This window comes from Pteronotus mesoamericanus, unplaced genomic scaffold (assembly GCF_021234165.1).
Source record: "Pteronotus mesoamericanus isolate MK-2021 breed Mesoamerican mustached bat unplaced genomic scaffold, CSHL_Meso_final contig_116, whole genome shotgun sequence".
Taxonomy (NCBI): domain Eukaryota; kingdom Metazoa; phylum Chordata; class Mammalia; order Chiroptera; family Mormoopidae; genus Pteronotus; species Pteronotus mesoamericanus.
In genome coordinates this window covers 4,766,171-4,790,090 of record NW_026555027.1, presented here as the reverse complement: position 1 = coordinate 4,790,090, position 23,920 = coordinate 4,766,171, and the positions used below count along the sequence as shown (strand labels likewise).

Below are 23,920 nucleotides of genomic sequence, written 5' to 3'. Positions count from 1 at the left end.
ATCAACTTTAATTGATCTATCTGACTGTGAGGCCTTGTCCAGCGAGAAATCTCTACCACAAAACTTCCCAAACCACTTTTGACATGTTCGATCAGTCACAGCACCTTCTCCATCCACTGCACAAATCATTTTCTGCGTTTCAGTTGTGTTTTTACCTTTCTTGGAATAATAAATAATATACAGAAAATGTTGTGTATTTTCTTACATCTTCACTATTAAAATGGCTTCACAAAAACCAATTTTGATGTCTTTTTTAATGCATGCTGCTATGATAGCTGTGACAATACAATCTAACAACATTATTTCGAATGAAGAGAACTAAGTACTTATTAGAGCCCTGTTACGGAAAACAACAAACGAACTTTTTGGCCAACCCAATATATTATCGCACTGCATGAATTTACATAAGTTACCTCAAAACCCTTTTTGCAAGAAGGCCTCACCTCCTCTTCCCAGCTGAACTGGGTGGAGGCTGTCAGCACACTTTGGTTCCCTGTATGGTGCGGGTTAATTCCTGTTACACACCGGCACAGCCCCTTCCTCAATCAGCCTCCCACCCGTCCAGGAGGGGAGGCCAGACTCTGGCTTCAACAGGCCGGGCCGCCGCTGGGTCTACCCACCCCCGCGCTCAACTTATTTATCCTCTCCCCTCACCCCGGCCTCCCATTTCCCCCATCACAACATACCCGCCCCCAGCGGCACGGCCAGCTTTCCTCCGCCCACCACACCCCACTTCCCCGCGTGGCCTCTCCCTCGCGGCTCCGCCCCTTCCGGCGGGCGGGAGTGGAGGGGCGGGGCCAAGCAGAGTGGAGTGGAGGGGCGGGCCGGGCCGGTAAGAGCCTGCGTTCCGGGCCAGCGCCCCGCGGCGGCGGCAGGCCGGCCATGCTCATCACGCTCTGCTACCTGTACCTGTGGGCGCGCTGGGGGTGCCGGCCGGTCGCGCTCGTGCGCACCACAGTGCGGCGGCTGCGCGCCTCTCGCTGTTCCTTTACGTTCTGCGGCGCGGCCGCGCAGCCCCGGGACGCCCGCGTGTGCCTGAGCCGCGGCGGCCGCGTCTTCTGTGTCAGTGAAACCCAGGTGGGCGGGAGGGCTGCGGCGCGGGCAGGGGGCCGAGGGCGGGCGGGGCGGGGCGGGGCGCTGTGGGGGCGGGGCCTGAGGGGGCGGGGCGGCAGGGCGGGGGTCGCGGCCTCTGGGCCCCTCACCCAGCAAGCCAATCCGGAAGCGCCCGCCCGCCCTGGGCCGGTGAGAACCTGGGGAGCACCTTCCGCGCCGGCGCGAGGCCGCGGGCGGGATGCCCCTGCGCGCGATGCCCGGGGAAGCCCGGATACGGGGACCAAAGATCCGAAACTGAAAGGTGACGCGGTCGCCTCCTCTCGGCGCGCGGGATCGCGTGTTGCTTACACGCCGGCTTCTTGGCATTCCAAATTAGGCGTGTACCCCTATGACCGTGCCGTGGCCATTAGCTCTGAACCCGAGACCACTACCCGCTTGGTCCCCTGACATTCTCTCCTCCGCTGTGGGTTGAAGTTTAGTTGAACCGGAATTTAGGGGAAGGCAGCGGATCCCCAGCTCTGTCAGATATCTCCGAGGGGACACAAACTGCCTGACTTCCTGTCCTGTCAGTTGCATCATTTGCCAGCCAGGGCACCCCACCGATTGTCTTTGCATGTGTTGTATGTAGGTTTGCACAGTCTTTGAGTTTTGGCCCAGGACGTAGCCCGGTGACTACCAGTTCAGTCGGCGCTGTGGTTTAAGCTCTGCAAAACCTCTGTGCTCCGTAAAAGGAACTATATCTTTCTTTCTGTTCTTTCCATTGGCAATGGACTTGATTCACAGTGCGGTTCTGCGCAAATTTCCATTGAGGTCATTGAGGGACGTTATTTTCGTTAACATTTCAAAGTGTTCTGCTTTTCATCGGTTTCTTGCCCTTTCCTTCTGGGAAGTTAACTCATTTTTAGCATTAAAATGAGATTTTTCTGTGTGTGCGCCCTAACACCGTGTGGGAATGAAAATCTTATCTCAGGTTTGAATATTTTTTTGAGGTTACCCTTAGGTATGGGATTATACTGTGCTGCCAGCAAATCAACAATACCCTTCGTTGTTAGTCTACTGTAACACACAGAATATAAGCAACTATGTCTCAGATCTAAGAAGGTGCATATCTGGTACCGCCTAGGTGCAAAGGGGTGGAGTTTATTTATTACGTTTAGTGGATGCGGGAAGGCAAGAGGGCCTCATTTTCTCAAGGAACCCTGGTTGAGAAGGATAAGAAAGTGAGGGAAAATGGAGGGGTGGGTTTTTCTATTGTACTGGTTTCCGAACTGGGTCATTTACTAAAAACAAACAAACAAAAATCTGTAAGGATTAGAGTGGAGATTTTGAACATTAAAAAATATTGAGAGGTAAATGTCTTTAACTTTTTTGGAATGACAGTTTTATTTTGGAACATCTCCATGACTTTACAGGTCTTCTGTTGACTCCAGCAACTACCTAATGCTGTTCAGCCCTTGCCCACTGCTTCAGCCAAACCTGCCTTAGGCTTCGAGGGATTCTGGGGTTCTGTAGCTTGCTATGTCCCCAGCTCTCTGCATAGTTGGCTTGACCCCAGAGCTTTGCTCAGATATCAGTGTCTTACCCTCCCAGACTGGATGGGACCCGCCTGCTTGTGTCCTCAGGGTTTAAATCACAGTTCATCTTTCCAGGTTTTATTTTTTTTCCTTAGGGTCTGGGTCTGTTTAGCTTTGTCTCTTGACATGTAATAATCACTTACTCAATATTTCTTTTTTTTTTTTAAAGATTTTTTAGAGAGGGGAAGGGAAGCAGAAGGAGAGGGAGAGAAACATCAGTGTGTGGTTGCCTCTCGCATATACCTGATGGGGGTCCCGGCCTGCAACCCAGACATGTGCCCTGGCTGGGAATTGAACCAGCAACGCTTTCCTTCGCAGGCCGGCACTCAGTCCACCGATCCACAGCAGCCAGGGCTCCCTCAGTATTTCAATGAATGAAGGCGTGTTTAGCAGTTGTTATGTTTAAGCCCTGATGTTAAATGCCTACAACTGAAAAGCTTGACAATTTATTTGATTAGCTACTGATGTCTTCACCTGAAGACATACTTATTGATTTTAAAGAGAGGGGAAGGGAGGGAGAGAGAGGGAAAGAAACATTGATCAGTTGTCTTTACGTACCCCCACCAGGGACCAAACCCGCAATCCAGGCATGTGTAGTGGAGTGAAACCCACAATGTGGAACTGAACCCGCGACCTTTCAGCATACAGGACAATGCTCCAGCCCACTGAGCCACACTGGCCAGGGCCAGCTACTATTATTTTAAGATTTAAGATATCATGGGGCTGATGATTTGGTTCAGTGGGTACCTTATTGTCAGTCTGCCTGGACTGAAATAACTTTACAGAACTGAATCTTATGCCTTTGTTATCTTTTTATTTTACATATTGAAAATTAGATGCAAAAATGTGGAATGTGTATAATTGAAAGTCCCACAAGAATTGATAAGTATAATCAACAGTAGTTTATACAGACAGGAAAATTTTACATTTTTGTTTCATGTGCACATTTTCGCTGTTGGAGTAAGTGGACAATCCGCTGTTTGTTTTAATTCTTATTGTGATAATTATATTTACTCACATAGAGGAGTTTTTTTCTCCTCCAAATTTTCACTCTTTTATGAGTTCAGCAGATAATCAGCATGTACTGTGTTCCAGGTTACTAGGTCTGATGGAAACACCTTTTGGTCTTCCCAGCAATGGCTGAAATGATTTGCAACACTGGGGAACCTGACCCAAATGCCTTTTTTTTTTCTTTTCTTCAGTGGTGATGCTAACTAAGTCTTGCTCCCTGCAGCCTTAGATTTCAGCTTTTTCTGCTCTGGGTGTCTTGTTTTTAGTAGGTCAAAACCTTAAAATTGATTTACTGTCTTTTTAGAGAGATTTCAGGAAGGAGAGTAGAGATTAGTGGACTTAATCCCATCTGCTAACCAATCTTGGAGGAGAAGGAAGAACAGCTCTTCGGGCTTCCTTTAGTAACAGGCTCCTGTTTACAGGGATGGGCTTCTGAGCCGCCTCCCCTTTGCATGCCCCTCCAAGTCGTCATTTGGAACACTCCTACATGCTCTAGTCTAAACAGTAAGGGATGGTAGGAATAAGCCCAGATTCAGAACTGATTGCTTGATAACAAATATCTAGAGATGTTAAAGTTGTCTTGAGTTGTGGAGGAGATCTTGCAGTTGTTCGAATAGCCTCAGCTCAACAAGAAACAAGAAGCGCGGGGTGAACGTGGTTTGTGGGAGGGCGCCGGAGAACCTTACTTAGATCCCGCCTGGAATTATAGGTGGGGACGTCCTGGATGTTGAGGTAAGTGGCTGTTGTGGTTTGGGCTGATATTAAATCCTTTTTTGTGTGCTTTCTTTCTCTCTATCCAGTCCATTGATGACTTGAACAAATGGGCCCTGTTTCTTGTTTCTCCTCTTATACTGGAAGCTGAACACATAGCATTTGTGACAGAGAGCATTTGGGTGCAAGGTGAGAATTTACAGAGACCTTCTTCATCCTCAGACACCGTGAGTAACATGTCTTTCCCTTGTGTATTGTTAGGAAACTATGTCTTAATTAAAACTAAATTCGTTTTCTTACAAGTGCTTTTTCCTGGCCTTTGTGACTCCCTTTCTTTTTGGATGTTTTGGGTTAAATTAAAATATATTAGTGACATTACTTTTACCTGTTTTTCTTTTTTGGTGTGACACCTGTGTGGCTTGTGTCTGTGGGGGACCCCCGCCCCCGACCTGTGCTATCGTCAGGCAGCACTGCTCCGGTCCCTTCGGTCATTTAGTCCATCCCCATCCCACGCCAAAAGCTTCGAGGCTGAAAGCTGTCCTGAAAGAACGGCTTTGGTGAGCCATAGGCTACTGGACAAAGGACCAGGTCCTAGGACACACTGTCTAACCCACCAGCATCCAGGCTGGATGGAGAGGACAAACACGCCCACTGTCCTAGAGCTGCTGGGGCTCTTTTATCTCACAGGTTTGGGAGAAAGGATGTAGGCTGTTTTGCAAGAGTTTACACTGGTTACGGATAAGGAAGTGGGGAAGGTGAACGGGGCAGTCCTAGGCGGGGCGTTTCCCGCTGCTGGATCTCTTGTGGCGGCAGGCTGGAAAGCTCGTGCAAAGGCAGGGTGTGGTGGTGGCTGGTGGCTGTCATCTTTATATATATAGGTTTTATATATATATATATATATATATATATATATATATATATATATATTCTTTAGTGATGATTTTAGAGAGAGAGAAAGGGAAAAAGAAACACTGAGGTGAGAAACATCAATTGGCTGCCTCGTGTACATGCCCTGACTGGGGATTGAACCTGCAATGTTGTGGGGCATGGGATGGTGCTCCAACCAACTGAGCCAACTGGCCAGTGCTTTTTTTTTTTTTTTTTTTATAGCTGCCTGGAAGTTGATTCAGTTTTTTAAAAAAAAAATTTTATTGAATTTTTTGGGGTGGCATTGATTAATAAAATTATGTAGGTTTCAGGTATACAGTTCTATAGTATATCATCTGTATATTGTATTGTGTGTTCACTACCCAAAGTCAAGTCTCCTTCCATCACAATTTATCCCCACTTTACCCTCTTCTACCTCTTCCCAGCCCCCTTCCCCTTTGGTAATCACTGTACTGTTTTTGGTATCTACGAGTTTTGTTTTGTTTTTTGTTTGCTTAATTCCTTCACCTTTTTTACCGAGTCTTCCAACCCACCTTCCCTCTGACAGCTATCAGTCTATTCTCTGTATCTGTGAGTCTGTCTGTATTTTGTTTGTTAGTTTATTTTGTTCAGTAGAGTTCACATGTAAGTGAGATCATATGGTATTTGTCTTTCTCTGATTGGTTTTTTTCACTTAGCATAATATCCTCCAGGTCCATTCATGCTTTTCTAAAGGGTAAGATTTCCTTTTTCATGGCTGAGTAGTATTCCATTGTGTAAATGTTCCACAGCTCTTTTATCCACACATCTACTGAGGGGCACCTGGGCAGCTTCCGCCCCTGCCACTACGACGGCAGTCAGCCTCACCCACGTGCCAGCCCTCAGAACGGGGGAACAGGAGGGTGGGCAAAGAGGGCAACCCTCTTTAAAATGGAGATCCAGCCCTGGCTGCTGTGGTTCAGTGGATTCGGTGCTGTCCCACAAAGCGAAATGTTACCGGTTGGATTTTCTCGGTCAGGGCACATGCCTAGGTTGCAGGTTTGGTCCCTGGTCAGGGTATGTACAAAAGGACTGATGTTTCTCACATTTCTCTCCCTTTCTTTTTCCCTCCCTTCCCCTCTCTCTAAAGGTAAAAAAAAATTAAAATTGAGATCCAGAAGTTTCAAATGTCCCTTGTCCTCTCATCACTTCAGCTGCAGGGAAGCCTGAGAAATACGTTCTGTAGCTGCACAGCCGTGGGTCCAGAGACAACATGGGATTGTGTCACTACGAGGGAGAAAGACAGGAGAGGGACTGGGAGCTAACCAGCATCTCTGCCACAGTCATCCCATTTAATCTGCTGTCTGCGGAAGATTTAATTAAGATCTCGCTTAACAGTGGTTGCATAATTCTTACTCTTCTGAGGGTCTAAAGATGCTTATCCACCGGGGGTTCTGTCCACTGAGCCCATCTTGTCTGTGAGCCAGAGTTTGGTGGGTTTTGCAGCCCGGAGCTGGAGGTGCCCAGAGTTGCTTTCCAACCATCCTGGCTATTACACTGAGCTCTGTTTTGTATGTTGGGGTTCAGAACTCGAAAGGAGTTAGGTCATAGCTCACTGTCTTCTCACGAAGTCTGCCGTCCATTCAGGTCGATGGCTTGGTGGGATTTTGCCTCATGGGAGCCTCTTTTGAACTTATGTGTGTAATTTTCACCTAACTCTAAAGTCGCTTGAATTTGACAGGATCCTAAGATACTTAAGAGAGGCTGTTGAACTTGATGAGATCTTACATTCTTTCATATTTTTAGGACTATACAACTCTTACAGATATTTAAAATACCTTTTTGAGCTCGGGACTTCTCCGATGGCTTTCACTTGTGCCTTTTGGCCTGGGGCGTCCCTCGTGGACAGGGTGTCACCGTGGGGAGCAGTCACTGCCCGCTGTAATGAATGCAGCCACCGTTCATTGCTTAGAGCAGGCATTTGCACCTGCTTCTAGGAGGAAATCCCTTTGTTTAGGATTGCCCAGGGCTTCCTTGGCTTTGATCTTTGGGATCAGCCTTTTGCTTGACTTCCCCTTTCATTCTCTACCCCTTTGTCTCCATCTCGAAGTGCATTTTGAAAGGGCCCTGTTTGCTTTTAGCCCCCAGATGGCAAACCTCCCCGACCCCGGAGGAGCTGGGCGACAGCACGGCTGTGCTTTGATCAGGGCTCCCGGCGCTGCTCGGGGAGGTTGCATGGTCTGTGGCTCCTGGGCCTCGCTCCTAGAAAAAGGAAATGCACTTCAGGGAGGAAATGGCTGGCGGAGTTGAGAAACTCGATCAGGGATGTGTGTGTATTTTTCTCTGGCTGCTTCCTGTCCCTCCCCAGCTTTATCTCCTGCTTCTCTGCTCCTTTCGAGGTGTGTGAGAAGTTAATGATCGGCTCCTCTTACACTAAGTGCTGACTTTGTGGCATCTCTCGGCCAGCGCTTGCCCCAGCAGGGTGCTAAATCAACGTCTGAACACCTAAATGCGGGCTGGCTGTCCACTGGCTGAGCATTTCTCCTCTTTGATTGCCAGCGATAGCACCGAGAACAAAGATGCTTTTAGCTTCGTGCAGGAGGTTGCCTGTTCTTTTTCATGTTTCCCATTCACCCTCGTCTGAACAGTCAGTTCTTGCCACAGTGAGTTAGTTTATCTTCTCATCCTCCTGGGCGGACATCCTTCCTCCATTCTCAAAGCTTGATCTCACCTAAATATTTGTCTGAATTGTAAGTGTCACCTTTTCTTTGATCAAAGGTGCCCTCTTTGAAATGCAAAGTCCGACTGAACCGGTCAGCCTGACCCTTCCTGGGAAGGATCCTGCCCCTGGGGTGTGTCTGGGAGGAGGTGGGAGAAGCAGGTGACCACGCTCAGGGGGACAGAGAGAAGCCAGACCAGTGAATGGGTTTCAACCTTTTGACCTATAAAGACTTGCCTTTATCAATTCCTTCTCTAAGGCAGTATCAACTTCTAAAATTACTGTTTCCCTTAGGAGAAAAATTAAGTTCAATTTGAATGCCCTCTGAGAGAGAAATGAAATACTAAGGAATAAGACTTTGTGGGATACGGTAGAGCTTGGGAGGGCCAAAACCATTGTGATAGCTAGGATTTTTTTTCCACACCCTGTTCTGCCAACTGATTTTTGCCCACGTGAGGGTGATATGGTCCCTCCTAAGGATACTTGCTCTAAGGACTCCATGTTTTGGAATAAGAGCGCCCCCTTATGGGCCAGGTGCTGTATCTGTTACCCCCTTTAACTTCCCAATATCCTTCCAAGGTAGGTGCTTACAGACATCTACCCGGGTACAGACATGAACACCTTACAGACAGGAAACCAAGGCACATAGAAGTTGACTGACTTGCTTGGGTCACACAGCTGTTAGCCAAAGGAGCCAGGAGTCAGCTTCGGGAAGTGAGACTCTGGCGTCCTCTGACTATGCAGGCTACCCTGGGACAGTAGGGAAACAAGCACACTGCCTTGCCTCTCCTTTTCTTTTTAAAATTGGGATGTAATTCACACACCACAAACATCGTGTGCAGTTACAATTCAGTAGTTGTGCAATCATCACCGCTCTCTGATTCCAGAACATTTTCATCAGACCAAAGAGAAACCATGGACCCATCAGCAGTCACTCTTTGCTGCCCCTGGCCCCGCCCCCAGCAGCCACTACTCCATAGATTTGAATGTTCTGGATATTCCATTTAAATAGTCATGTAACATATGACCTGTAGTTATTGGCTTCCTTCACTTAGCATAATGCATTCAAGATTCATCTGTGTCCCAATAGGTATCAGTACTTCATTCCTTTCCTGGCTGAATCCATTGTATGGCTAGACACATTTTATTTTCTCTGTTCATCTGTTGATGGATGCTTGGGTTGTTTCCACTCTTTGGCTATTATGAGTAGTTCTGCTGTGAACATTTGTATACAAGTTTTGTGTGCAGACATATGTTTTCAGTTCTCTTAGGTATATACCTAGGAGTGGAATTGCTGGGTCATTTGTAACTTTGTGTTTAACCTTTTCCCCCCACCTTTAAAAACAAAATTGATTTTAGAGATAGAGAAAAGGAGGGAGGGAAGGGGGGGGGAGAGAGAGAGAGAGAGAGACAAACATCGATTTGTTCCACTTATTTATGCATTCATTGGTTGCTTCTTGTACAATATGTTCCCTGATGGGGGATTGAACCTGCAACCTTGGTGCATTGAGGCGACACTCCAACCAACTGAGCTATCCAGCCAGGGCTCTATGTTTAACCTTTTGAGGAACTGTCAAATTCTTTTCCAGAAACTTGTATGATTTTACATTTCTACCAGCAATGTATTGGGATTCAGATTTTTCAACATCCTCTACAGCAACTTGTTTTTGTCTTTTTGATGATAACTATCTGAACAGAGGTGACATATTTCATTGTGGTTTTGATTTGAGTTTCCCTGATGACTAATGATTTTGAGTATCTTTTCAAGTACTTATTACCACTTGTATGTTTTCTTTGGAGAAATGTCTTTCAGATCCTTTGCCTATTTTTAAATTGGATATTTGTCTTTTTCATTGTTGAGCTGTAGGAGTTCTTTATATATTGTGGATACAAGTATCTTATCAGATACATGATTTGCAAATGTTTTCTCCCACTTGGTGGATTACCGTCTCATTTTCTTGAAAACGTTTTTTGAAACACAAAAAGTTTTGATGAAGTCCAACTTATCTATTTTTCCTTCTCTTGCCTTTGTTGACTTTCGGAGTCCTTTCTGAGAAACCATTGCCTGGGCCAAGGTCATGACAATTTACATGTATGTTTTCTTCTAAGAGTTGTATTGTTGTAGCTCTCATATTGATGGTTAGACCCAGTTGGAGTTAATTTTTGTCTCTTGTGTACATGGAATGAGGTAGGGGTCCATTTTCATATGGAGATTTGGTTGTACCAACATGTTTGTTGTTCTTTCTCCATTGAATTGTCTTGGCAACCTTGTCCAAATTCAGTGGTCTATAAATGTGTATGTCTGTCCTTCTGCCCACTGGACCATGATTTTTGAGTCCAATTTTCTTGGAACAGAAATACCTTCAGGGCAGAAGTGGTTTGGCTTGTGGGAATTCCCCTTAGTTCTGTGGGGTTAGGATTTCGCCCAGCGTTTGGCCTGTCGATTCTTCATTGTCTAGCCAGTTCTTCAGGACTTTTAGGATGATGTTTTATTTAATTTATTCATCATTTTTTCATTGTTTTCAGCAAGTTATTTCTAAAAATCTAGCCTACCAGTATAAAAAGTAGAATCCAAAATTGTGTATCTCTGACTATGAGACTTGGGACAGTATATTCCTGAGAAGATTAATTTTGGGAAGTAGCAAAATTATTCATGGCCTCTTAGAAAACAATCATGGTGTTGTTTACTATTGCTTTTAAAGCCAGATTCCTTATTGCTATCATAGCAGCTTTCATTAACTGAGCCCCTTTTCTGTCCCAGGCTTTCTCCTGGGGAACTATACTCTTCAACCTCATTAACACGACAAACCTGTAAGATGATGGGCATTCATATTATTGTTTTTCCTGTTTTATGAGTGAGGAAGCTGAGACCTGAAGGCTCCGAGACTTGCCTAGGGACGCACAGCGACGAGCAGCTGAGTGTGACCCAGACCCTGGTCCTCGGACCCCAGAGCCAGGCCCTGGACCCCAGGGCGCCCCCCTTCTCCTCGCCCCACTTTCTCACGTGTTTACAACTTCTCATTCCTGGGCTGCACGCCGGGGCCCGAGGCACCAGGCAGAGTCACGCTAGGAACCTGCAGCTTTTCCGTGGTCTCAGGGAGTTTTGTTGCAGTTTTGTTGTCCCCACTTTGAGAAAAGCTGGTCTACAGGTTACGTTGTGAACCACTGGATATTGTGCACTTATTGTTCACTGCTATTTCTTTTACTGAAGGACAAGTTGATATTTTTCCAGGGTCTGGGGAATGGCCCTTTCCTCCCTAGTTCATTGCAAAGCTGTTGAAATGTCAGTTACTTTGAAAAGAAAGGGTTACACTTAGCGCTTTGTGAGCCCTGCTATTGGGTAGAAGTGAAAGCCTTGCAGTCAGAACAACTTCGATAGTAATGATGTAGCAATAGGGGCTGAAGGGGAAAAAGAAGTTTCTGGTTAGTTTAAAAAAGAAGAATCACAACCTCTCCTTTTCTTTCTCCCTAATTTGTTTTCTCTCAGATTGTGAAGTGGTCAGACTGTTGTTTGCCATTAGCTTGCAGACCTGGGGACCCTTATCAATTAATTGCCAGAGCAAGTGTGGACGACTTCAGCAAGCTGGGGGTGGCGTTCATGGAAGACCGGCTCCAGATGGCTAATGGGCTGATACCCCAAAAGATTGTTTGTAAGTAACTGTCAAGGTTTTCTTTGTAGCAGGTGCCATAGATTATTAGCTTAGGGACTTGAGTGCTCCTATTTGGAATGACTTAGGGGCACGCTTATTTTCAGTTAGTTCAGTCAACAGGTTAGATTTCCATAATAGTATAAAATTCATACATCTCTCAGGTTTTTTGAAGCGCTTAACCTGGAGTACATCATTAGTGCTTTTAAAACTCTTAAACAAGGACATCCATAATTGCATTGTCATTGAGCGAGCATGCAAATTCAGAACCCATGTAATATTTATTTCCCCCAGTCTAATGCAGTATAACTAGTTTCTAGACTACGCTTGATTGAATGACAAGCATAGTCAGTGTTACTGTGAAGTTGTAAACCTTAGCGGGGTTTTACCTGAAATAGACACACCACGATATTTTGGGACACATTTTTTTTTTTTAGGAAATGCACAAAATGTTCTTGCTTAATTGAGTTTCAAAGCTGGTCCTTTACGGCCACGAAAGTCATGCAGGTACCCCGCTAAAGCGGGAGCAGCGAGCAAGTGAGCGTCACTTACGAGCTCGGAAATTTCGGTAAATTGCTCCGTTTTCCCATTTGCCATGTGCATGTGCCTAATACCTTGTCAGACATGTAGCAGGTGCTTGATAAATGGTTTTTGAAGCGGTGATTGTCAACTGTATTTCAGTCCTGAGACAAGACCCTGGCAAGCCCCTTCTGCCCAGTTGATCTGACACGTGTGCTGGGCATAACTTTTCCCTGGGTGTGCTTGATGATTTTGTTTTGTACTTTCATTATCATCTAGGAGATTGACACCCAAGAAATCAAATCTAGAAGTAAGTAGGCCAAGCTCACATTTTTTACTAGGCAGAGAGGGAATCTGAAGTTTTCAGATCTTTGCATGGCAAGGTGTTGTGGAGGCTCGGATTTCACTTGGGATGGGCCCCCCTTCCTGGCAGGTGGGAGCAATGACACGGTTCCAAAGGCTGCAGCTGTGTTGAGGTGGGGCTGCTGGGGAGCGCGAGTCAGGGGGCTCCAAGAGCTTTTGAACCGAGCTGCAGGACATACCAGAGGAGCTGACTGTCTCTTCTGCTCATGCTTTAGCAGTGCACCTGCAGGACTCTGCTCTGAAGGAACTTACGGACCAGGCCATGAACAAGCCGGCCCACATCCTGCAGCCGAGCCCCGCCCCTGCCGCTGAGGGTGAGCCTGACGCAGGTGTGATGGAGCATGCTGGCAAAGATGACCCACAGGTTCTTGGGGCAGACCCCACCCAAGGGCTAGATGGCGCCTCTGGGAGTGAGCCTGCCCAGGAGAGTGACAGAGGGGAGGGCTCCGTCGAGCTCTGTCACCTCCATCTGTCTAGTTGCCATGAGTGTTTGGAGCTGGAGAACAGCACCATTGAATCTGTCAAGTTTGCATCTGCAGAGAACATTCCAGATCTTCCTTACGACCCCAGTGGCAGTTTGGAGGGTGCTGCTGATGCCATCCGCCCTGAGAGAGAAGAGAAGAGAGTCAACATCACGGGGAAGGCACCCAACATCCTCATCTACGTGGGCCCTGACTCCCAGGAAGCCCTAGACAGGCTTCAGCAGGTCCAGTCTGTCCTGGCCGACTGTGTGGACCCTGACGGCTACACCCTCTACCACCTGTCGCAGGAGAGTGCACTCAGAGACCCATGGTCAGACAACTGTCTGCTGTTGGTCCTTGCTACCAGGGAGTCTGTTCCCGAAGACCTGCACCAGAAGTTCATGGCCTACCTTTCTCAGGGAGGGAGGGTGCTGGGCCTGTCTTCGTCCTTCACGTTTGCTGGCTTCCGGGTGACCAGCAAGGCCGGACTGCGGGAGACAGTCCAGGACTTGGTTTTCTCCAAGGCTGACCAGAGCCAGGTGAAGCTCAGCATCCTGAGCAGCGGCTGTGTGTACAAGGAGGGCCCCGGGGAGCGGCTCAGCCTGGGCAAGCTCCAGGGCCACCTGGAGAATGAGGACAAGGACAGGCTGATTGTGCAAGTGCCTTTTGGAACACGTGGAGGAGAGGCTGTTCTTTGCCAGGTAGGGGGGCGGGTGTCCCTGTCATGATCTTTGGGTAATCCTGATGGGGAATACGCCCCCTGTGGCTGAGCATTGGAAGGTTCACGAGTCTGCACCATAGGGCACTTTTGCCCGTGGCTGGGAGTCTGCTGATTTGAGTAGATGGTGTGGATCAGGGCTTTCCTGTCGCATGGATATCTCGTCTCACCAAAATACTCATAAGCGAGGAATGTGGCAGACAGTGATATGGCCAATTTAACCAAAGATTAGTCAGAAAATTCTTTCTTGTTTTGTTCTGTGCTGGTAATACTCTTTCTAATATGCAGTAGTCCGCTTCCTCGCCTCAAAGCACACTGGTTGATAAAATCAAACCTTTATGGAGTGTAGTGAGGTGTACGCCTTGGGGTGGTGATTCCAAAGGGAGGTTTTGGAATTGCTGCCCAACAGGCGGGGCCGAGAGTATTGAAAACGTCTTCAAAATCTCTGTTTCTGTCTTATGATTTGTCACTCTTAAAATCTGAGTGCTGAGGAAAGTTTCAAATAAGAGGATATTGATGTGATTTAGATATAGGGCATACTAATACGTAGGTAAGAAAAAAATGGAAAGGGAAATGAAAGGAAAGGCTCCTCTCTGCCCGTCCTTAGGTGGTCCTGTGGCTCAGCTGCTGGAGTTTTTCCCCTACCCTTTCCCTTTTAGCTTTTTGTTTGTTTGTTTGTTTGGTTAAGTAAATGGTGGTAGGATAGACTATTCCAGAAGTCCTTATCACTTACTGCAAATCTTTTAATGCCTTCTGGCAAAAGTTCTTGTTGGAGTTAGATAACATTCTCCTTGAGGATTTGGTGAACTAATGAGACAACCAAGGAGATGGAGATCTTTCGCCCAGAATAGTTCCCAGGATGAGTATAACAGACTTTGTTTCATAATAGGAATCTCTTTATTGAATTAGAGAACTGTTTAATCTTTTGTTGTTGTTATTTTCATTTTCTGTCTCTCTTTCCAGCCTTCCTGAGTCTGTCTGGTTTTCTGATCAAACATTTTCCAAGGGTATATGTTTGTTTCTTTACCATTTTCCCCACTCATTGTTCCTAAGATAATAGTCAGCCAAAGATGCCTATAAATACAGAATCTGGACATCAGGACAGATGGACGTGGACAACCCAGTCGGATTTTCTCTTGGTTGCAAACAGCATGAATTTGTTTTTGGAAGCCTAATAAATGTTCCTCTTATCTTTTTCTCTGCAAATTCAGCACTATACAGTAACTATAGTAAATGTGCTTTCTCAGAAAATGCACTTAAAAACCCAGCTTCCAAGGGCCATATTTCAGTTTTGCATAGTGACTTTTACCACCCTGGTGTGCAGACTTGTACTAGAAAATTGATTTGGCCCCGTTGCGATCCGTTTCTCTGAGTTGCTGCAAGTCGTCTTCCTGTGCCTTTCCGTTGGCCTCACTTCTGTCATAAAATTTGATACTGCGTGCATTGCTCTAGGAAAAAAGGCAATATGATGCAGCTTCAGAAATCCGATTCAGAGGATTAGAGTGTCATTTCTGATCTTAAATGGCTCCCAGCCTCTGGGGCAGGGTCACTGTTTTCTCTCCGGGCCTGTGTCACTGCGGCACCTCGCCGCCGAGGTCAGCCAGCAGCCGCCATCCCCGGCTGGTTGGTTTCCTCTGTCCCCGTTCTGTTTCACGGCCCTCAGCCCTGTAATAAACCGAGTAATGATGTAACCCAGTAAGAGGAGTCAAGGCCCTTCAAGGGCGGCCTCAGCTGCACAGTAGGCGGTTGTCTGGTGGCTTTTGCCATCCGTCACCACAGAGGAAAAGGGGATTTTGCGGTCCCGACTGGCTGATCAGGTTTGCAGGGGAGGTTTGGGCCTGTGGATTAATGCTGGCATTGGATTATCAAAGGGGCCCAGAGTTTGGCATGAAATCCAGATAAAATCTCTAAAAGGGATTTAAAAAGACATATATGCAGGGTTGGCAAAAGGAGGTTTACAGTTGTGAGTACATCAAACATGGAATTTATTCTGGTATTATGATTCATTATTGTATTATTTTCCATATGAACAACTGTAAACCTCCTTTTGCCTTACCCTGTGTATTTTATATATACGAGGTCTGTCTGGAAAAAGTCCAGCTATTCTTAATATAAGGAAAATGGTTTGCTCAACATCGATTAACCTACCAGCCAAGGCGAGTAGACTGGGATGCGCATGTGTGAACAAAGATGACTTCACTGTACTAGTCAGTGGGGGCGGTAGACACCATCGAGTGAGCACATGTACTGTGTGGCCATCACATTTAAAATGACTGAGTGAGTAGGGCAATGAATCTACGTCAGATTTTGCATTAAGCTTGAACAGTCCTCTGTGCAAACTATTTGGATGATTGAGAAAGGCCGCAGCTGTGGGCAAGTGGTGATTGGCAGCTTCATCACAACAGTGCACCTGATTATGCATCACGTCTCATGCAGGGTTTTTTGATGAAACATCAAATCACCCAGGTGACTCAGCCCCCCACAGCCCAGATTTGGCGCCCTAAGCCTTCAGGCTTTTCTGAAAACTAAAATCACCTTTCACAGGGAAGAGATTTCAGACCATTGATAAGATTCAGGAAAATACAACAGGGCAGCTGACAGTGACTGGGAGAACTGTGTGAGGTCCCAAGGTCTCCACTTTAAGGGGGACTGAGGCGTCATTGTCCCATGTACAGTGTTTCTTGTATCTTGTGTCTCCGTCAGTAAATGTCTCAATTTTTTATATTCCATGACTGGATACCTCCTGGACAGACCTCATATGTGTAAATTGATATTAATTTTATTCATTTAAATTTTTAAATTTTCAATTACAGTTGGCGTGCAATGCATTAGTTTCAGGTATACAGCGTAGTGATCACACATTTATGTAACTCACAGAGTGAGCACCCTGACTAGCCTAGCACCCATCTGACGCCATACAAATGTATTTTTTTTCCACAATTAGCTTAGCATGTGGCAGGAGTGGCTCTGCTTTTACAGCAGTTTCTCACGTGGTGCCGTGGACATTTTGGCCAGACCCTCCTTTTTGTGGGGCCGTCCTGTGCCTCGTCTGGTGTTCGCAGTGCCACCCACTAGATGCTGGTAGCACCCCTGCTCTCTAAAAACCTTCATTTTAGAAGAAGCCAAGTTTCAGAAATGGGAGCATCACCGTGGTAACAGTGTCACAGCCAGTGGAGGAGGAGACACTGGTCGTACGCACGGAGGACCGCAGTGCCTAACCCTCATGCGCGCTCTACAGTTGGGGTTGGGCTGTGGGGGGAGGTGCGGAGCCACACGTGGCCTCTCTTCTTGCTTCCACTGTGGAAGCTTCTCGTCTTGCCACTGACCAAAGTGCTCCTCACAGTCTCAGTGGCTGTCCTTGTCTTTCGTCCCTGGGAAGGCTGGACACCCACCTGCAGGTGCAGTCTCCCCACCGCCCTGTCTCTTCCTCCACGTCTCCCACGTGACAGCGAGTGCCATACCCTGCGCTGCCCAGGCTTCTGGGATCTGTTTCCAGCCCAGGGAGCACGCCTGCCCTTAGCTACGCCCCGCTCCCTGGGGCCCAGATGGGGATGGAGCCTCGGGCGTTTTACCTGTGCCACCTGTGCGGGGTGGCCTCCACGTTGCCATGAGTTCATGCGAGTGCAGCGTGGCCTGTCGCTGTGCTCATTGGCTGCACCAGCCCCCGCTTCATCCCCCGGGGAAGAGAGGGCACGGTTAGGCTAAGACTGTGGTGCAGGAGACTCAGTACGATTCGGAATCCGTGGAAGAGTTCGCTTTTCTGCCTGCGCCCTCTCCGGGCTGTTTTGAGGACAGGCTCACCTGCTGCTGCTGCTGTCCAGCTGGCTTGGTCGTGGGTGAGGCGGCAGCCAGCTGTCCTAGGTGGCGAGCGGACACCACTCTACCATCCTTATCTGAGTGGCCTCCTCTTGCAATGCTGGGACCCTTGGGACAGTGTTTGTGGACAGTGTTTCTGGCTTGGTTAATGCTTGGGTGGGAATTAGAGACTTCAAGTTGCCCGAAGGCTGGCACCGGGCTTTTTGTTTTCATGATGCTCCTGTAGCGGCAGGTCAGAGCCCTGACCCCTGGCTGAAGCACCACAAACAAAGCAAACACAGTCAGGATGCTGCCCTGGGTACTCAGCACTCGGGCTTCCTGCAGGCTCTGGGGCCCAGTTAGAATCCCATCTCAAAGGAGCTACACGTTCTGGTACCTTCCCCTTAGCAAGACACACACCTTTCATGGATAGGTGGTCCTGTTTCTGTTTTAACTGCACAGAGCGAAGCCTGAAGGGAACGCAGGAAGTTCCTAGTCTGAAAACTCAGGCAGGCGAAGGAGGGAGGTGGGGCAGGGCTTCCGGGTCCCCCAAACCCACTCCTCAGTTTGGGTTTCTGCAGACACACATGCACGAGGAAGGAGACTCCTGTCCTTCCTGGGCTGCTTCCCAGGAGCCATGGCTTGTAGGTAGAGGGGTGTTTCAGGCCCCGCCCACGGTGCCTCCCGGAGTTCAGGAGTGGCTTTATGTGGGCTCTCAGCACAACCATATTTCTTGATCATATAAGCAAGTTAAGTGACTTGTCCAAGGTCCCAAGACTGGTTAGCGATAAAGTTGGGACCCGAAAAGAGTTTGATTACTATCCTGGGCCATTTCCAGCACAGCCTCCCAGCCTGACATCCATGGTTTTAATAGGCTCTTCTGAATCTTTTTATTGCTTGGCATTACTTTCTAAATACTCAGGTTCAAAGTTCAATTGTGCTGATCATTAGCAGGATTTATGTTCAAGGTGTGAGAAACACTGGCAAAGACTGTGTTTGTTAATGTCTCTAAGTGCCCCCCATTCATGAAGTGGTGTTTCTTCCCCTCAGGTGCACTTAGAACTACCTCCCAGCTCTTCAGTAGTGCAAAAGGAAGACTTTAACCTCCTCAAAACTAGCAATATTCGAAGATACGAAGTCCTTAAGGAGATCCTGACCACCCTGGGCCTAAGCTGCGACATGAAGCAAGTTCCTGCCTTAACACCCCTTCACTTGCTGGCGGCGGCGGAGGTAAGGACGCGTGCTCAGCTAGGAAGGGGGCACCCAGGGGACCCCTCCTCAAATTGGCCGTCCTGCGCCAACTCGTCTGTTGCACTGGGCTTTGACTTGATTTCTGTTTTGACTTCAGACCAGTCTTAGAGGTGTCCAAGTATAACTCTTATTTTTGTCATTTGCGTGACGGGGAGAGAGGCTACTAGAGCTTAGAAGGGCTTAAGTCATAAGGTTCTGGCCCTCCCCACTTGATGGGGAAAGGGGTGATTGTTTTGTGTCTTAAGTGTGTGTTTGGAAGCCACAATTTATGCATTTGGGATTGAAAAACCTTTTGTTTTGATTTAGACCTTTGTCAGTGAATTTCGGGGAGGGAAAAAATTAATCACAAGTTTGGTTTGTTTTTGTGCTGACGTCTGCCATCTTGTGGCCAAGGGGGTTCTGGATTTGGTTTATATCTTAGTCGCGTCTAAGCGGGAAATGACCATGGAGCTGGCAATGTGTGCGGCAGTTTTCTGGCCTTGTGTCGGCGCATGATGCCTGTGGTTGATGCCTGCTTTGAGCTGGCTGCCAGATTCTCCAGGCGTGTCTTCTTGCTAAGCACTTTGCTTTGCCAAGCTGTCAATTTCTTATTAATTGTAGAAAATTATTTTGTGGGACTATTTCTGTTGTTTCCACTAAATAGGGAAATTGGTGAGTTTAGTGACAAAACCTGGCAGATTCCGTAAATATCTAATAGTCCACGTGGCTCCAAACAACAAACTGATCTGCTTTTCCTTGAAAAGAGCACATTGAATCTCCTACCCTGACATTTTTAAGGGGAGGAGCTCTCCTTCCCTTGGCCAGCTCGCTGTGCAGGGGGAGCGGGGCTGTGAGCCCTCACTGGGGGAGGGCAGGTGCGAAATCTAGAACGTTTAAGGTTTGCATATTTTACGGGAGTGTCTGAGGACTGGATGAAATAATATATGCCATAGTTAATAGTTAATATGTAAGTAAGTTGTGTGACTTAAAAGATAGTACAATTATTAATATTAATAGATTGTTGGGAGGTTGAGTGTTACAAGTGTCCATGTTTCTAACAAGTGCCTGATATGATAGGTAATAATTTTTAATTTAAAAAATTAATAATAAAGCAATGGGTGCTTTTTCCCCCACATAAGAAGCATTTTTTAATTGCATTTTCATTACACAGTGTTTAGCCAATTTGCCCTCTTTTTTTAAAAAAAATTATATTTTAGAGAGAGGGGAAGGGAGGGAGAAAGGGAGAGAAACATCATTGCATGGTTGCTTCTTGTGTGCCCCCAATGGGTTCCTGGCCCGCAGCCCAGGCATGTGCCCTGACTGGGAATCAAACCTGCAGACTTTCGTTTTGCAGGCTGCTGCTCAACCCACTGAGCCACACCAGCCAGAGCAATTTGCCCCCTTTTTAATGGGTGCTCTTGAGAATTAATGGTATGCCTTTTGTTTGCACCTTCATCCCAGGAAATCAAAGTTCCATGCCATTTATCTGTTGAACGTGTTCCATTGATAGAAGGAAAAGCACCACCTCCATTCATCTGGGGACTTACAAAAAATTACCAAAATAAAGCTGGTCCTCAGAGCTTCAACTCTTGTAGAGGATCCACCTACAGACCTGCCACCTAACCATGTGGGTAATGGGAGATGTGACTGTCACTCTCCTAGACCTTCCCCTCCCCCCTCTCCTGAGCACGGAGGGCCGGGGCTGGGCAGGTGAGGTGGTGCCTCCCTGGCCTGAAGGAGGCTCATAGCCCAGGAGGTCAGGGACAAGACAGACCTGGGCTTGCCCTTGGCCATGCTCCCTGCCCTTTCCTGGGAGCTGTTTTGACTGTGCTGGCCTTGGGACATGCACCTCTTGACTCTTAGGCATAGCAGTGGAGAAGAAAGGCTGACCCCAGGTTTGTCTCCTGTGAGCAGAAGTTTGTAAGTCGAGGCCTGTCCTATGTCTCCTTTACGGTGGGCACCGTGTAGAACACCGAAGGCTTTGACTTGGTGTCTGCTTATATTACAGTTCACAGCAGGCGCTTCATCCTTTTGTCCTTCTGGCTCTTTAAACTGCCTGGGCCGGGGCAGGGGTGTCCAGCCTGAGGCCTGGGGGCCACATGCAGCCCAGGATGGCTGTGAATGCGGCCCAACACAAAGTCATAAATTTACTTAAAACATCATGAGATTGTTTTGTGATTACGTGTTGCAGTGTATTTAATGTGTGGCCTAAGACAACTGCTGTGCTTCCAGTGCGGCCTAGAAGAGTGGACACCCCTGGCGCTGGGGGACACATTTTCCCCTGTCGATTTCCCCTGTTCACAAACCAGAAAATGAAACACGTGAACAAGATTCAAGCCAAATTTGTTCTGCATACATATACACAAATATTTCCCACAGACTCCAAGCCTACAAAATCCTGTATTCTAACTTTGGAAAAGAGTAATTTTTGGCAACGTTCACCTCTCATTTTGGGCCTCCATTTGGTCTGGTCGATCTTGGGTATCTCTGCTGCGGACGACTTTCCCTCCCAACTGCCTCTGTCTGGGTTCTGTTTCACTTTGGGAGCCCAAGGAATGGAGTGAGCAAGTGTGTTGATGGTTGTGTAAACCCTTATTTCTTAGTGTTTATTCATCCCTCCTAGCAGACGTTGACATTTCCTGTGGTTGCAGAAAAGAAAGGTAAGAATTTAGAGCTTTAGAGTATGTTTTCCTGGAATACAAATTCTCTAAAGGACTGCCATGCAAAGGAATGGGAAGGTGGCCACTTGCCCACTGTGAAGGCCTTTCTGGTGGCAGCTGGGTGGTATCTGCTCTTCTCCTGATGCCAAGCCAGGGACACTTTAGAGCAGCTTCTGGTCATCGTGCTGGTGGTTCAGTACGTGTGGCTGTGGATGGCAGATTGGGACTAGAGCACTTTATACTTCTGTTGCTTTGCTGCAGCCTTCTTAGTGCACCTCATTGATCCCCATGGACCCAAGCGGCATCCTGGCATCCAGTTGCGTTAGACACGGCCCGCCCTTAAGTTCATCACCTGCCTTCCATGGTCGGTGCCTGGTGCCTGGTGCCTGGTGCCTGCTCTGGCTGTCTGCTTCCTGTAAAATGCTGCGAGCTGTTGGGATCAAAGGCCTCTGACCACATGGTGTCGCTGCTGAGCTAGGATGCCTGGTGAACCGTAAAGTAGTTCGGAGATTCCGTATTTTTCTCTCAAGATCAATTTCACTTAGTATAATTTAGTAGTTTTCCATGATACCGGTGGCACTTTCTTTTGGGTCTGTAGAGATTGTTTCAGTGTTACAGTTAATAGTATTCACCTTTCATTAAACATTTACTGTGTACTAGGTACCCTTACAGGAAGGAATATGAAAGAACAAAATATACACACTAGTTATCTAAATACTTTTACTGCATACCAGCTGTGTTTATACAGTTTGGTGCCTAGACACTCGCTCTTTATAGCAATAGCGCAGGAGATTTATGAGGCGCCTCTGCGCTTCCATGTTGCTGCGATGTGAATGGAAGTGACTAGCACAGCGACCCCAGTAGAAAAAGCACCTCCAGCACAGAGGGCTTCGATGTTTTCTGGGGGGTGTTCTGAGACTTCGCTGACACCCAAACACCCCAGTAACATGTGATTTCCATTGTTAAACCCAGTTGCTATGATTTCACAGTGTCACCATGCATGACAAGACTAGGGAACTAGGCTCGCTGAGGTGCAGAATTCCGCTGGCCAAGCTGGACTTCCTCTCTGACCTGGGTCTTCCTGTTTAATTGAACCTCGCAGGGGCAGGATTAAAATTCAGGCCTCAGCAAACTTATGCTATGTCAGAGTAAAGCAATAAGCTCATGCATACCACCCACCTCAGTCCATAGAAAAAAAACTGGAAGGAAATACAGTACGAGAGTATATGTGGTCTGTTTTTGAGTAGGGGGAGTAAGGGTAATTTTAATAAGCTTTTAAAACTAACTTTGTGCTTTCTGAATTTTCTATAATATACATGTTATTATTTTTCTAAAGACCAAAACCAAGTATTAAAAATTAAACAAATTACTGTATATAGTAGACTTTGAAGGGATTCCATAAGTGGTAAGGAGTCCCATATGGATGTTAATACTGTATTTAATGTTCAACATCTACATGGATTACTTAAAAAGCGTTAGCTTTGTTAGTAAGTGACTTTAGGCTGGTGAGTGGCCACTAGACTTACCTGTGGTCTCATGGCCTCAGCTGTCCCTTGGCTCCTGTGGGCAGAGGGTCCTTCAGGTTCACAATTTGAGTGCCCTACCCACACTTGGGTGTAGCAGTTTCTTGGTGGAACACCTTGAACCGTTTCTCAGAGAGGACTGCGTGTGTGCTGATACCACAAGGTGAGTCCTTTCAGGCAGGTGACCCCCCTTTCTGGAGGCGTGTGTGGAACGCGAGAGTCGTGGGCTACACCCTGGGCCGCAGGGCTCTGTGGAGCGAGATTACGGGGTGGCCAGTACCCGGGCCTGCACTGGGTGGTGGTGGGAAGTTCGCAGATGAAGGTGGGAACACGCCTTCCCTGGGCGGGCAGGGGCGGGGGGACATAGTGTGTGAGGGACACTGAGTTCATAGAAAAAGCAATTCTTCCCTTGCAGAACCTGAAGTTCCGTTGAGAAATTCGCCCTCTTGCTTCTTCCATTTTTATCCCTCCTGGGGAAAGGGCAAAAGCGGCGGCGGCCAGGGGTCTGCCCCGAGACAGACACAGGAACCTGAATGCAGGGCGGAGCCTCAGCCCCTGTCCGTCCCGCAGGCCCCCTTCCATCCCCAGTCCGCAGGAGGAGGAAGAGGAGGAGGAGGAAGAGGGTGGAACAGGCTACGGCCGCTGTGTGCTCCCTTCCCCCGGGCACCCCCGCTCCGTCCTGGGAGCACGAGGCTCTCCCTGAAACCGCAGCGCTGGGACTTGCGGGCAGTCCTGGCGGCCGGTCGCCAGTGATGTGCAGGGACCTGAGGGAGGAGCGGGCCGGGTGCTGGCAGCCGGCCTGCGAGGCTGTGTGTGGTTCCCTTGCCTTGGAGTCAAGGTGTGACTGTAACAAGAAGTGACAACTGGGTTTGTTATTAAAGCAACTGGCGGAAAATCACCCTGTTGTGTGTGTGTAACTGGTAGTGTGGGAGCTGTGGGATGGATCAGATAGACTTAACAACAAACTGGTATCGCATTTCAGTTTGATTCAGCCCTAAATTATTTGCCATGAACCCTCTCCCAAAATAGGTATTGTCGATGATGAGTTTTGATATCTGTACACGTGTCAGAAAATTCCTGTATAGTCCCC

General features: G+C 47.6%; 1 protein-coding gene across 6 annotated transcripts in view; it reads left to right on the top strand.

The window, feature by feature from the left end:
- The window catches only part of HLCS (holocarboxylase synthetase), a 163,557-nt gene that overhangs the window by 10,723 nt on the left and 128,914 nt on the right, over nucleotides 1–23,920 (top strand). For 3 of the 6 annotated variants that reach the window (XM_054578235.1, XM_054578226.1, XM_054578229.1), the window contains exons 2-5: nucleotides 4,439–4,576; nucleotides 11,402–11,564; nucleotides 12,659–13,605; nucleotides 18,468–18,647. In XM_054578235.1, coding sequence (XP_054434210.1) covers nucleotides 11,513–11,564; nucleotides 12,659–13,605; nucleotides 18,468–18,647 — 1,179 coding nt within the window. In that variant the 5' untranslated portion in view covers nucleotides 4,439–4,576; nucleotides 11,402–11,512. Of the gene's footprint in view, nucleotides 1–967; nucleotides 1,078–4,438; nucleotides 4,577–11,401; nucleotides 11,565–12,658; nucleotides 13,606–18,467; nucleotides 18,648–23,920 lie in introns of those variants that run through there. The other 3 variants (XM_054578219.1, XM_054578211.1, XM_054578243.1) reach the window with 3 other exon arrangements.